The 14,131-nt window shown below is 40.9% G+C and overlaps 3 protein-coding genes and 2 non-coding genes across 5 annotated transcripts; 2 read left to right on the forward strand and 3 right to left on the reverse strand.

Annotated features, from left to right (window-relative positions):
- Nucleotides 1–2,213, forward strand: LOC103394087 (taperin). The gene is made up of 2 exons (XM_017040903.2): nt 1–186; nt 1,877–2,213. The coding sequence occupies exons 1-2, from the start codon at nt 1–3 to the stop codon at nt 2,132–2,134; spliced, it is 444 nt and encodes a 147-aa protein (XP_016896392.1). The 3' UTR covers nt 2,135–2,213.
- A 3,567-nt stretch (nt 2,214–5,780) lies between these two features.
- On the forward strand, nt 5,781–10,598 carry ddah2 (DDAH family member 2, ADMA-independent). Its single transcript, XM_008331211.3, has 6 exons — nt 5,781–5,921; nt 7,698–8,124; nt 8,562–8,741; nt 9,315–9,434; nt 9,514–9,654; nt 10,074–10,598. The coding sequence occupies exons 2-6, from the start codon at nt 7,822–7,824 to the stop codon at nt 10,191–10,193; spliced, it is 864 nt and encodes a 287-aa protein (XP_008329433.1). The 5' UTR covers nt 5,781–5,921; nt 7,698–7,821; the 3' UTR covers nt 10,194–10,598.
- Nucleotides 10,599–10,969: 371 nt separating this feature from the next.
- Nucleotides 10,970–13,834, reverse strand: rps5 (ribosomal protein S5). Its single transcript, XM_008331210.3, has 6 exons — nt 13,703–13,834; nt 12,464–12,567; nt 12,003–12,212; nt 11,591–11,719; nt 11,227–11,325; nt 10,970–11,083 (listed from the first exon to the last, which is right to left on the reverse strand). Coding segments are annotated over exons 1-6 (612 nt in total). The 5' UTR covers nt 13,704–13,834; the 3' UTR covers nt 10,970–11,014.
- Nucleotides 11,407–11,537, reverse strand: LOC112488571 (small nucleolar RNA SNORA3/SNORA45 family). The gene has a single exon (XR_003052789.1). It is a non-coding gene; the product is annotated as a small nucleolar RNA SNORA3/SNORA45 family (small nucleolar RNA).
- LOC112488572 (small nucleolar RNA SNORA3/SNORA45 family) lies at nt 12,284–12,417 on the reverse strand. The gene has a single exon (XR_003052790.1). It is a non-coding gene; the product is annotated as a small nucleolar RNA SNORA3/SNORA45 family (small nucleolar RNA).
- Nucleotides 13,835–14,131: the final 297 nt, after the last annotated feature.

Genomic DNA, 14,131 nt, shown 5'->3' on the forward strand with positions numbered 1-14,131 from the left:
ATGTCTACGTCTGCACCGACACCATCCACTCCGACTTTGACCCAGTCACAGCCGGCTCAGACCGCCCCTGCTGTGGTGGAGTCGGTGAAGAAGAAGTACCCCAAGGTGGAGGAGATCGAGGTGATCGGCGGATATCAAAATCTAGAGAAGTCGTGTCTGGTGAAGAATAAAGGAACCACAAAAAAGGTGAGTGGGAATATTCCTTTACTTTGTTTCACCTGTAAATAACAGGAATGTAGGAACACTTAAAGCACACGTGTCAAACTAAGGCCCGTGGGCCAAATCTGGCCTGTGAGATCATATCAAACAAATCTACACTACATATCTGGAGAGATGGGAAAACAGACACAACTGCCATCAATTTTTCAGTAAATATTAAGTTTGGCTTAAGGACTCATAGACGTCGGTCGCTTTCCACTTTCTAAGGTGGTCTTTCACAGATAGACCAGACGTGATAAGCTCATTTGCCCTGTCTGATGGTCCGAGGTTCCTTATGTTGAATCTCCTTCCACTGAGAGAACATCCCTGTTGTTTGAGTAGCCTGGACTAAGCTGGTTAAAGCCTCGTCCAGCACGACATCTTGACGCGTCGTCATTAAATCCCGGGCAGATCGGCCTGAGCTCCTGTCTCTGCAGCTTGATTCTCTACAGTCTATTGTTTGTTTAAGGTTTTTTTGATTGTAGTTTTGAGACATTTTATGTACATAAGAAACTCAGCAGCCTTTAGCATCAGCAGCCTTCAGCTGCCGTCTCTCGGTGTGACATGAACCGAAGGTTGTTTTCCTGCACAGATGACTCAAATCAAGAGTTTTTTACAAACCGCCTCCTGAAGACACTTTCATGCTGTTGCAGCCTAGACTGGGGACAGAAAGGTTGACACGTAGACCACAGATACTGTTAGTCTGCTCCTTCCATTACGTGACTCGAGTAACCCTACAGTAACACAAAGAACCGTAACGGGACAAAATGGTTCTAGCTCACACCGGCAGCCTGTGACTCTTTGAAATGAAAAACAACAACGACGAAAAAAATCCTTCATCTCCTCACAGTCTACAGTCCGTCTCCTGTACTAAACTTAGTTAAAAAAAAATCATTTACTGTGCCATCCTGTGACACACACACACACACACACACCCAGGGTGATGAGTTTTGACAGCTCCATTACAGAGAGGGATTGCATGGTTTGGTACTACCCAGTTTTCTCTGTGTACGGTCTGATGAAAACTGATGATGATCGTTTCCTCGGTCTGCGTCTGAAGGTGTTGCAGAACTTCCTGGTTCATCTGAAACATTTCTGACACTTCTGTCCAGTCAGGCCTCTCTGTCTGGAACACACTTCTCACTTCATACCACGTCGGCTGTTCAGTGTTCACAGTTCAGTACGACCAAAGGTCTGGCAGACACCGACTGAACATTCTGACCTGCCAGAGCCTGGCTGAGAACCTCTGACAGCAGGCTGCCAACATTTGCAGAAAATGAAAGGGAATGTGAAGATCTGACAGACGTGTGTGACAGAGAGAGAGAGAGAGAGAGAGAGAGAGAGAGACTGAGAGGATTAAAGACGACTGACATGTTATTTGCTCCGACAGAAACTCCCTGCTAGGCTACACCGCATTTATTCACTTCCTCTGTTTGACTTCTGCAGATACGGCAAAAAGGAAGTGATGTGGTGTTCCTTTTTTTCAATTGCACAGATCTATTTACTGACATCTGTTTCAAATGATTAAATACATAAAAAATGCAAAACCTGTTACTTGACTAAATATTTTTTTTTATTTCTTTCTTTCTTCAATTTTTTTCAAATGGTATTTGTTATGATCAAATGTGTTAACCTGCTTTACGATGACATCATTTCTGACCACTCCGCCCGGTTACAGGTGAAGGTGTGTTTCGATGAGGAGCAGCTGGAGCAGGTTTGTGAGTATCCATCAGAGACCTCCATGTTGGCCGTTACAATGGCGTCCCATGACGTGGGGAGGCAGAGAACACAGCAGGCGGAGGAGGCGCAACAGGAGAAAGCTAACAAAGACGGCGGTGGGAGCATGTCCAAGAACACGAGAAGTGTGGGAACAACGACTGGTTGTGGTGTGACAGTGGGTCAGTGTCACCCGCTGCTGAAAAAAAATAAGGTTTAATAGGATTGTTGTCCTTTTCAACACATGGATTTATATATGTAGACATAAGTGTGTATTCATTTGTGCCATACAACAACAACAACAACAACAACACCAGTTACTGTGGAAACGCACATTAACCAGTCACTATTGAGCCAATAGAATAGTTTGTTAAATAATACATTCTCACGGGGTAATTCAAACTATTTTAACATATGTTTGTATCATAGAGTTTTGTTGCTTAAACAACAACAACAACTAAAATATTTGGGATTTTTTTTTAAATCCTCTAGTATGGGGTCACCAACCCCCGGCTGGGGACCAGTGTGTGTAAATGTGACACATCAGTGAGATCAGAGATCAAATAGATTATTTTTCTAATGAAGGAGAGAGAGCCCAATAAAAGGCTGAGAATGTGAATCAGCACTGCCTCAGGATGAACGACGTCTGACTGTATCATCTGTGTTCATGTGCCTGTTGGATTTGTTCATCCAGATGATCCATGAATACGATTCCTGGAGGTTTTTAACTTCTTTTTTTTCTCCCAACGCCTTTCTCAAAAACGTGTTCAACTTTGCAGCAAAGGTTTTCTGTGTATAAACTGGACTTTTTCTGTCTTATATGGAGTTGAAAAAAAAAGACTCTGATTACAGTGACATCAAGGTGCAAGCATTTGAATGAAGGTATTTTTGATACTGCAGATACTGTCTATAAATATATTCAATGATCTACAATATTTACATATTTTTTTCATCCAACAAAACTATGAAGGTACTCTTAGTTTTTCAGATAAATGTAATACTCTGTGTTAGAAAATGTGTATTAATAAATGATGTGCAATTTCTTTGTTTTATATGACAATAAAGAAGCTGATGTCAAATCTTTAAAAAAAATTGTAAATGTTTTTTTTTTTAGTTTTCTTGGAAATGAATGCATGATCAGGGGTCTCAAACCTACGGTGCATGGACATTGGATCATTTAAAATTATACATTTGACTTATTTGTTAGCAGATATTTTATGCACTGACAGCTCGGTTTAAAAATGGAAACCTACATCTGCTTTTTAAATAGCAGAAAGCAGAAGTGACACGTGATTGGCCAGGGATTCTTTAACTTCATTAAAATGCTTTTGTTAGTCTGGAAAGAATGGAAGAAAACATTGCTGTTTGCTCTGTTCAATTATACTGTATTACTGTATTTGTTATTTATTTTATATAATTATTAACAAAAAAATACAATGACAATTTGTTATTTATTTTATATAATTATTAAGAAATAGAATGACTTTATTTGTCTTTGCGTGTGTTTGTTGTCGGAACATTGACAGTGAGGTCAGGGGTCCTCACCTAAGGTGAGTTTAAGACCCCTTTTCTAGATCACCTCTCTGACACTTGTACATGTTTTAGTGAAGCTCCATGCCAGTAGAAGGGTGAGAGCTGCCGATGCCCAGAAGAGGGCAGTGACAGACACTGCTCTGTGGCACAGGTCAGAATCACAGCACACATCAGTGTCGTTGAAGTAAAGGCCTGAGGCGTGTTTCTCTGTCCACTCATTCTACACTGGCATTGAACACAGCAGTGTGGGTCACACTGGAAGAGAATGGGGAAGTAATTCACAATGATGAACATTCACATTTGGGTCAAAGAGGAAAAGAAAGTGTTTGTGAATCTGTGAGAGACGAGTCAGCAGACAGAAACAGAAACAGATACAGAAACACAGAGAGAGTCAGCATTAACACAGAGAGTGAGTTGGAGAAAATCAGTTCAAGTGAATTCTCCTCCACAACATTAATAGGAGAAGTGAGGGCGGTGGCGCAGCACAGTCTGATGACGTCAGACTTCTAGTTTATGCCATTTAATTACATCACACGACATTAAACATAACAAAAAAATATTTGGTGTATTTTAATGAAATTAACAGAATGGTATAAATATGGTGTTTCTTAAGGGTAAATTCATGCGGAAAAAGTTGTAACTTTAGGACAAAAATCATGATTTCATTGGAATAAAATTGTAATGTTACAAGGCAAATGCCATAAGTATATAATAATAAAGTCGTAAGATTACGAATGTATTGTATTATTAAAAAGACAAGCCGGAAGTAATTTGTTTAGCACTCTGTGTGTATATTCAAGTCCCAAAAATCTTTTGAACTTTTTGAAAGAAAGAAAAAAATAGTTGGAACTTCAGAGAGGAGCTGGAACACTACACCAAATCAATTCTTCATTTTCCATACACCGAGCACGGACTGTGTTTCTCCTGTTTCCACTGATATCACTGTTTCCTCCGTGAATTTATTTGCAGCTGAAGCTGTGCTGGGCACCAGGGTTTTCCATGGGAGTGAATTCAAGGCTGCATTTTAATCCAGTGATGTTCGACTGGGATGCTTTTGTGTTGGCTGGAAGATTTCAGTGGACAGATGGTTCTGTTTAATCCCGTCTCTGCCCTGTCCCTCTGCCTCCCTCCCTCCCTCCCCCATCCCTCTGTCTGCCCCACAACGTGTGCATGAACTTCACAGTCTTCTGTTTACACATTTACACGGAGGTATTTCTTCTACTCTTCTCCTGTCGTCGTCACTGGCGCTCGTTTGACCTTTTTCCCCGCTGCTGTTACGCAGCTCCGCCAGCAGGTGGACATACTGTCCTCCCCATAAACTTACACTTACTCTGTATAAACAAGCCTGCGGCCATCTGCTACCAGCATGTGTTTATGTATTTTAACATCGCTGCTGTCAAAATAGATGAACGTGAGTAATACTTCACGCTGCATTAGAGAATGTCCCTCTGGTGTCTGACCTGAGGGCAGATTATTCCAACAACTCAATCAGCGTTTGACCCACATTTCAGGGAAAAGCCAGATTATCATTTTAATTTTGCAACGTCACAAATGAAACAGCAGTGTCTCAGTTACACAGGAAACAGGACTTCATCCACCAGGACTTTCAGTACAGCAACAAAGTAGATACTACTGTCAATTTCTTCTCTGATATTTTAATTTGTTGTGGTGTTTTTTTAACGTTTTGAAGTTTTCTTTTTTCAAAGCAGTAGCTGTGTCAACAATAGTGAGAGAGGAGAGCGTCAAATGTTGATTAAATCTGTGGGACTGTGGGGGATGGAGGGTAATGAGATGAAAAGGAGGGACGATTTGTCAAACTGCCAATTACCACCAGAAATAGGCCGGAAGTTGAACCAATGGGCTTTTAACATTAAGAGCAACATGTTAGAAACGTTCCGTTCATATCGTGAAGGCGGTTGTCTGACGTTAAGCCAATTAGATTCTAGCGCAATATTTATCTATGTAGCCACGACGACACACAGCATTAAACGACCAACTATGGTGTGAAAGATATTTAACACAAATATATATATATATTTTATATTCAAAGGTATTTTTCAAGACACAAAAACGGGTTATCGTCTGTGGCCTTTTGTTAAAACATGGCTATCTAACTTATTTTGCACATAACCTCAACAAATAATACATACAATTGCCTATTGTGAGGTAATGAAAAAAGGAAATACTTAAAAGTATAGTCAAAAACAGCATACACAAAAAATAGGAAAATATTATTGTAAGTCGATTCTTATGGAAACTCAAAGTGGGACATATAAATGTGTAGTTTAGTTTAGCGGCAAATCCTCCATTTTATTGCAAGAGGATTGACCGGAAGTAGTTACATTCACGTTCGCCATCTTGACGCGTGGTCACAGTGATTCAGAGGGAATAACGGGAGCAGACCTCTGTCTGGGAATTAAATTGAAAACATAGGGAAAACGCGGTCCGGCGTGAAAACACGAGCTCAAAAACAGGTAAGAGTAAAAGACCCGTTTGTATAAGTTCAACTGCGTGACTTTGTTTTTGTGTTGGTTTTAGTTTTTCGGTGTTAAATGTGAGAACATCAGCTGGGTTGGGCGGTGCAGCTGTGTTACTGCTGCTGGAAACACTTTGTTTACTTTGGTGCTGCAGCAGGACTTTAAAAGAAAAGCTACTCCGGAACCAGGTGAAAACTAAAAAAAGATGTTTTCACTTCAGTGCTTTTCACAATTAGGGAAACTTTAAAAGAAAGGTCGGGATTATAAAGCAAGATGCGGTGTCTGAAAACTAAATATTTTAACGTAAGACAACGACATTTAATTTGAAAAAAGTTAAAGCTGTTGCACAATGAACTTAGACATAAGCTAATATAGACAACAAAACTTTTTATATTTGAAGTGTTTACGACGATTTCGCCTATTATTATCCGACTAATCAGATTTTTGTAATATATATATATAATAATTCTAATATATATAATATTAATTATGTAGATGTCTAAAAACATATTTTCCTACACTTATATATATATATATATAGCAATCTTTTAGTCACTGTAACAACATTTAAAGAAAGAAAAAAATGAAATAAATATTACATGACAGAAATATTGAAAAATAGCTAATTATACATGTATTACAAGTACAAGTTTTTTTTTACAAATTTATACAAGTTTTTCTATTCTCCACAAAAATAAAAATATTTGGAACCACATGGATGACGTTATGGGACACATTCATGTCAACTTTATCTCACAGATCTTCTGACTTCAATAAACCTCACAAAAATAAATCACTTTTCATAAGCACGCGAAACATGAATAAGTCCGAGCACATATCTTTCTAAATAAGGCATTGCGACACAGATTTGTTCAACATCCTGTGTGGAAAAATCCCAGGGCTCAGCCTCACAGCAGGTCACTGCTCCGAGCACAGAGAAAAATGATAAAAGGACGATTGTCCCACAGCTGACCCTCTGCCCACAAGTGGGGACACTCGGGAGCATATGGCAGAGCCATTGCACAATACTGTTTCCCTGTGAGCCGACATCCACGGTGGGATCTGACTTTCATCTGTGTGTGTTGTTTTAGCTGACTGTGGGTCTTTGAGAAGAGGATGCTGAGGAGTTTGCTTGTTGCTTTTGGAAAAACTACTAAAAAACAGTATCAACCAAACCATCACTGTGCTGCAGGAAACAGTCTTGAAGCTGCGTACTTTACTAACAGATTCATCTGTCCATTAATAAATGGATATGTTTGGTCCAGAAAATGCCAGGAAACTGAGAAAAAAATGAAATCTTCCTGAAATGACTTCCACAAATCAAAGACCTTCATTTTTTCCTTAAAGTAAATATTTAATGATTGTTTACATTTAATCCCGCTGTAGAAACTCAAGGCCAAAAAAACCAACCTCCAATAACCATGGAAAATTACTGTTGTGGAAACAAAAAAAAAACAGGCTAGAGGCCAAGTCCTGTTCTAATATTTCATAACAACTGAGCCAAAATAGTCTCAAATACAGAACTGATACAAAACACCATGATTGCTCCTCACCCACAGCATGGTAGATTGGCCTTAAAAGGCAAATTTTTAGTTTTAAGATAAGATATTTAGGCCACGTTGTTCCATTTTAACTGGAAGCAAGGTAAAAAAAAAGTATTCTTCTTTTCTAAAATTGCAGCATCAGCACCGGCGGTGACCACAGTGTGTCACGGCAGAATAAATCTCCATTAAAAAAATTAATTTCTGTCTCTTTGTCTTGCTGAACCCATAGGAGAAGAGAGACTGGGATGAAGATGTTCTCCTCTCCTCTCTGGATCTCCTGATTCATCTAATCAGATTGGCTGAAAGGTCGTTTTGTGCTGACATACTGTCTGAAGCTCCTCTGTCTGAAAACCATGGCCAACATGTGTCCTTACGGCCGCTTCACCCACGCCGTGGTGCGTGGCATTCCGGAGACCTTCGGTGGGAAAGCTGTGACTGACGCTGGGAAGAACGGGGAGGTCACCGTGGACTTGGCCAAAGCCCAGCGTCAGTACGGCTGCCTGACGGGAGCCCTGAGGCAGAAGGTGGGCCTCCAGCTCATCGAGATCCCCCCTGACCCCGAGCTGCCGGAGAGCTGGAGGATAGAGGATGTGGCGGTGATCCAAGGAGACACGGCGCTCATCACCAGACCCTTCAAAGAGCAGAGACGCAGCGAGGTAACATAGCTGACCTGGGTCTTCATCACTGAGCTCTGATGATACGCTTCATCTATTTTTATGGGACAAAAGGTCAGACTGAGGTTCAGTGGGGAGATGTGGTGGTCGCATTACAGCCAGAAGGTCGCGGGTTTAATTCCAGTCAAATCAGGGGCCAAAGAAAGACATAATACGTTAGATAAATGTTAAGTTTATAGTTTTGAGTTTTACTTTAGTTATAAAGTAATCTTTATTAAAGGGAGTATTTTGAGGTTTCCCATATTACAAATCGACTTAATTAAAAGAGAAGTGATAAAAAATTTGCATCTTTCCTACAGAGGGTAAAGTGTGATATATTCCTAAAATTATGCTTTTATTTTGAAACGATGCCACACAAATCACTCTGTTTGTTTCTATGTCGTCATTCAACTCCCTGACGGTTGAAACCCTTTGTTCAGGCGGATGCTGTGAGAAAGGTGATGTCAGAGCTGCATCTCACAGTGATGGAGATGGGAGACGAGGAGGGAGGAGCCACGCTGGAAGGCAGTGACGTCCTCTTCACCGGGAGGGAGTTCTTCGTCGGGATCTCCTCCCACACCAACCGCAGAGGAGCGGAGGTGCTGGCTGACACTTTCAGGGTGAGGGGATGTCAGCAGACACCGCGGTGGGAACAGGGCTTCAAATATTAATGTCTGAGGAAACCCAGCAGCCAGAGTGAGCAGGTGGCTTCATGCTGCAATGCATTAAGGGAATTACAGTCCGTAAATAGTGACGAATGGGTTTTTTTTTGACTGTTCAGACAATGGAGACCACACAGTGGAGCCCCCTCCTGAACAGGGGCCATGTATCAGTATTGATCCCCTCATTTCTCTTAAGTGCTCACTCTTTTAACACACACAGACACACACTCACACAGGTTTTATGCACATGTGTGTGTGTGAGTCTTTGCTGAGTGTATTGTGAGTCTGGCAGGAGACGTGGAGGTCAGGGAGAGAGGAGGAGAGTGAAAGAGGAAGTTGAGGAGGATCGGGTTTCAGAAACATTTTTTCAGCTGTCCACAGACTCTGCTTGGATATCAGTCAGAAAATCTCAGCCTTCAGTTTCTTTTTCAAAGTTTTTTTTCAAAGACAACAGTCCAGCCCAAACTGTTTTGAGTGCCGCAGTAAGACAGCTTGTACACATAATAAACATTTTAACTTCCAATCCTGCAGGACTTTGCCGTGTCCACCATCCCAGTCTGTGGTGGAACCCGACTAAAAAACATCTGCTCCATGGGAGGTCCAAACACCATCATCTTCAGCAACAGCGACGAGGTCAAGAAAACCCTGAGGGTGAGTGTCCTCACACCTGCTCTGGGTGAAAAGTAAATGTAAAGATTCTGTGTCTCAGTTCAGCGCCTTTTGTCTCCAGATGATGGAGCAGCTGACTGACCACCACTATGAAATCCTGACCGTCCCAGAGGAAGCAGCTGCTAACTGCATTTACATCAAAGGTCCCAAGCAGGACTTCCTGCTCCACCGGCCAACGGAGGAGTGCCCTGAGAGCCTGGCTGTGAGTCCACGCAGAAACATCAGCGTCTTTGTTAAAATTAACAAATTTAGCTTTTAGCAACTGGGCAAAAGTACATGCTGTGCAGTGTTTCCCAACAGCCAATGGTTGGGCATCACCGCTGTACTGTATACCACATAAGCAATGTGAAATACATGCTAATTTAGCCGCTAATATCAGTTATAAATCAGAAGAAAAAAGAAATCAAGACAGAGGTTTTACTGCCACCTCATAAATGGACTGCGTCATATTTTATTTAAAGCAGGAGTTCACAGTGAACTGAGTGAATGGATGGCTTTTCCATTGCCTTTCCTTCTTTTATGACTCTCTTTAACATTTTCCACTAAAGCAGTTCCAGTCCAGTCTGTTCCTGTCCTCACAGTCCCATCATAACTGTAGCTATTTCTCCCCATCATCTGCAGGCCTTCCAGAAGCTGCAGGACTACACTCTGCTGCCCACGGCCTGCAGCGAGGCCTCCAAACTGGGTGCATCTCTGTCTTCACTCTGCCTGCTCATCAACAGAAAACACACCTACTTCTAAAAGAACAGGAATCTCCAACACTCACTCTCACTCTGTCTGTGTTAAATTCAAACCCTTTGGAAGAAAACTCCTCACTCTCTCCACTCATTATACTCCTCATCTATTTATTGTTAAAGGAAACACTGACATGCAGTATTTCTATCTAAGGTCGGGACATTAGTACATAAGCTGTGTGTGACACAATCGCACCCCCTGCTGGACAAAGACCGCAGCTTATTCAAGAAAACCACTCATGAAACCATTACATTTTTCTCCAGTTCAAAATTAAGCATATTCTGTTTCTCTGATTTGTCAAAGAAAATGAAAAATTACATTACCAAAACACAAAAATGTTTGAAAGAAGAAAGCTTTTTCTATGTAGATATTTTTAGAGTTGTATAGACCAATAAAGTTATAATACCTTCATTGTGCTTTTTTTTTTTTTACTTGACTTAGAACATAAGACAAAACCACCACACAACCAAAATTCCACCTATGTTTTTTGTAGTTGAAGTGCCCTTTAAATTCAACCTCTTAGGTAAGAGTTAAATACACAGGAAATCCATGTTGTTCTGTTTCCGTATTTTGTTTGATTCCATTTAACTTACAGAACAATGAATAGATATCGCAACTTTTATTCATCATACTGCAAGTTAAAAACAGTTATTAGACGTCAGTGACAAAAACGTTACTTTAATGCAATGAGTGAAATTCAAACTCCAAGTTAACCTGATAAACGAGCTAACACGTTAAGAGTCAGACTGAAAAGAAAATAAACCACCAGGGGGAGTCACCAGAGAAATTTGTCCAGATTTAATCGTTTTGTTACAAAGACAACACATTTAACGGTTGGACTTGGCAACTCTCTCCAACTCGTCCTTCTTCTTGATGGCGTAAGAGTTAGATGAACCCTGGGGGGGAAAAAAAAGTTCAAAGTTAACCAGGCTCTCCCCTCTGCATCCATTTGTATTTTCTTTGATAATGGACACCTGATTTACAGGAAAACAGTTACACAACAACAGTGCGGAGATTCCAGGAGTGAATCAGTTCTTACCTTGGCTGCATTGATCAGCTCATCAGCCAGACACTCAGCAATGGTCTTGATGTTCCTGAAAGCAGCTTCTCTTGCTCCTGTGCACAGCAGCCAGATGGCCTACAACACAGGGAGGAGGAGGAGAGGATGAGACAAACACACGGGTCGTCTTTCATGGAATATAAATGTATACATAAAGTGTAATGTATCTGAGTCGGTGATTGACTGGGCCACGGAAGACTGCAGCCAATGAATAAACAAAGACATTGCTCTGCGAGCACTCTAGCACACCAGGACAACGGGCAGTACCCAGGCGTGACTCTAGCCTCGCTTTCAGACAGAAATAGAGAAAAACAAAATAAGTAAACAGATTAGACCACGTCACCTGGTTGACTCTGCGGAGGGGCGACACATCTACAGCTTGCCTCCTGACGGTACCAGCACGACCGATACGGGTGGAGTCCTCACGGGGTCCACTGTTGATGATGGCATTCACCAAGACCTGAAGGGGGTTCTGGGAACAAAAAAAAAAACCAAACAATTACCTGGGTCTGTAGACTATGAAGAGTTTAACAGTCTGTCTAATAAAATAAATTTAATTGATGACCTTTAAGTCATTTAAGTAACTAAAAGTCCCTAAGATTTAAGTTTGTCTTGCAGTTTTATTGTTAAAGACCAGTATGTCATAAAGTATTTTGATGTATGGTTAAAACAAGTTTTAGACATGGACTTTAAAGTTAATTAAAATGAAAAACATCCGTAGAACAACCAAAAACGGTTAAATGTTCGGTACATACCTCTCCAGTCAGCAGGTGGATGATTTCAAAAGCGTGTTTGACGATACGCACGGTCATCAGCTTCTTGCCGTTGTTGCGGCCGTGCATCATCATGGAGTTGGTTAGACGCTCCACGATGGGGCACTGGGCCTTACGGAAACGCTTAGCGGCATAACGTCCTCCAGAGTGGGGCAGGTACTTGGCGTATTTCTCTTTCACAGCAATGTAATCCTGTGGTGGGGAGGCAGGTGATTAGAGGGTCTAAAATAAAAGTTGAGTTTTTAAAACAACAGTGTAAAATGTTATGTATCTGAGCTGGTGATTGGCTGGGCCACATGAGACTACAGCCAATGAATAAGCAAAGATAATTTCCTCTGCGAGCACTCTAGCACACCAGGACTACAGGTCTGTGTCCAGATGTGACTCTAGCCTCGCGTCTCATTAACACAGGAGATGAAAACAGACAGCGATGCTGTGGTCACCTGCAGGGAGATGTCGTTGATCTGGACATCATCGGTGCTCCACTTGCCAAAGAGCTTGATCTCTGGGGTCTCAGCCACAGCTGGGGCAGTTTCCCACTCAGCCACTGAGGACAAAGAAGAAATTCAGTTAATTATTCTTAAACTAAGGAAAGAACATTTTGCAAACAACATTTCAGTAGATTTCACCTAAACAATTACGTAACTTTGTGGAGACAATGTTCATCATGAAGAAACATTAACACATTAAACGGTATTACACACAAACATTGAATCTTTGCAAACAAATTACATTTATGAAAACTGTATTCAATAAGACAGTGAAATAAAATGTATACAAAGGATGCAGACAATCTTTGCAAACAAATTACATTTATGAAAATAAGACAGTGAAATAAAACGTATACAAAGGATGCAGACAAGGGGATTTGGGTAAAAGACAAGGAAACGGTGTTGGTTTTCATCTTTATTGTCAGAGCAAAAACACTTTCATGGTTGACCTGGATATTATCCTGCAACTACCTGGGTTAATCCACCTTAATTTCAAACATCATATTTGACATTTTAAACGTGAAAAATCTGAACGTTAATCCTATAATTGATGTGGTTGTTACATCACAAATCGTTCGTTTACAAGACAAACCTATTTAAACTGTGAAGCTTTAATATCGCTTTAAACAGGACGCCAGATAAAACCGTTTCTTATGAATATATAATGAAATATACACTGTGACATATCCAGGTACAGCACGACAAATGTAAACGGAACATACGGTAAGATTTGACAAACGTTAAGACAGACCCGGATCTCCATGCAGCAGGGCCAGAGCTGGAGCCTGATTAGCTTCACTCCGAGCAACGGTGCCTAAAAAACGGACGCCAGGGAAAATAGCCCTTAAATAACTGTGAGACGAGTAGTAATTTGACACATTATAGGTTTGCTATAATTTAAAGCAACATCTATTTAGCCTACAAGAGTCGGTCAGGTACTTATAACCAACACCTTGACCCTAGTTATCGACATGCCGTATCCACATGTGCTAACGTGTGAGCTACATGCTAACACGCAGAGCTGTTGTACTCGTACGGTGAAAGTTAGAGGCATTTAAATAAATATTTACGCTAAACCACACCGACTGCGTCGCGCTTTTGGGTTAACGGAATACCAGAGTGTGTCTCGCTGCCCAGAAAAATCGTCTTTGAGGATATATAGACCTAGAAAAAAGTAAATTTTACACTCACTTGTGTCTGCCGCTCTGTACAACACTCCTCACAGACGGAAAAGGGCCTCTTACGCGGCCGCGAGCAGATATCCGGTGTAGGGCTCCACTACTTCCTGTACGCAAGACATGCTGGGAAGTGAAGTCTGTTCAAACTGTTCACTAAGGTGACTTTATACGTCTTGAGCTAGTCAAATAAATCATTATAACGTTTATAGTATAGAGTAAATCATATAAATTTACGAGTTACAATATGAACAAACAGCTGTCTGTTTGTGTTTGAAAAAAAAGTGAATTAAACGTATTTAAACAATTTAAAAGTTGCCCAATAATGTGCATGTGTGTATTAATCGTGTAATGCAGCTGTCTCCCACAAACTATGTTTAAAATATTTTTTGTTACAGAAGTGTTTTATTAGCAGGAACAGAACATGAAACTATTTACCAGATGC

The sequence above is a fragment of the Cynoglossus semilaevis genome, chromosome 18 (genome assembly GCF_000523025.1).
Source record: "Cynoglossus semilaevis isolate Cse_v1.0 chromosome 18, Cse_v1.0, whole genome shotgun sequence".
Classification (NCBI taxonomy): domain Eukaryota; kingdom Metazoa; phylum Chordata; class Actinopteri; order Pleuronectiformes; family Cynoglossidae; genus Cynoglossus; species Cynoglossus semilaevis.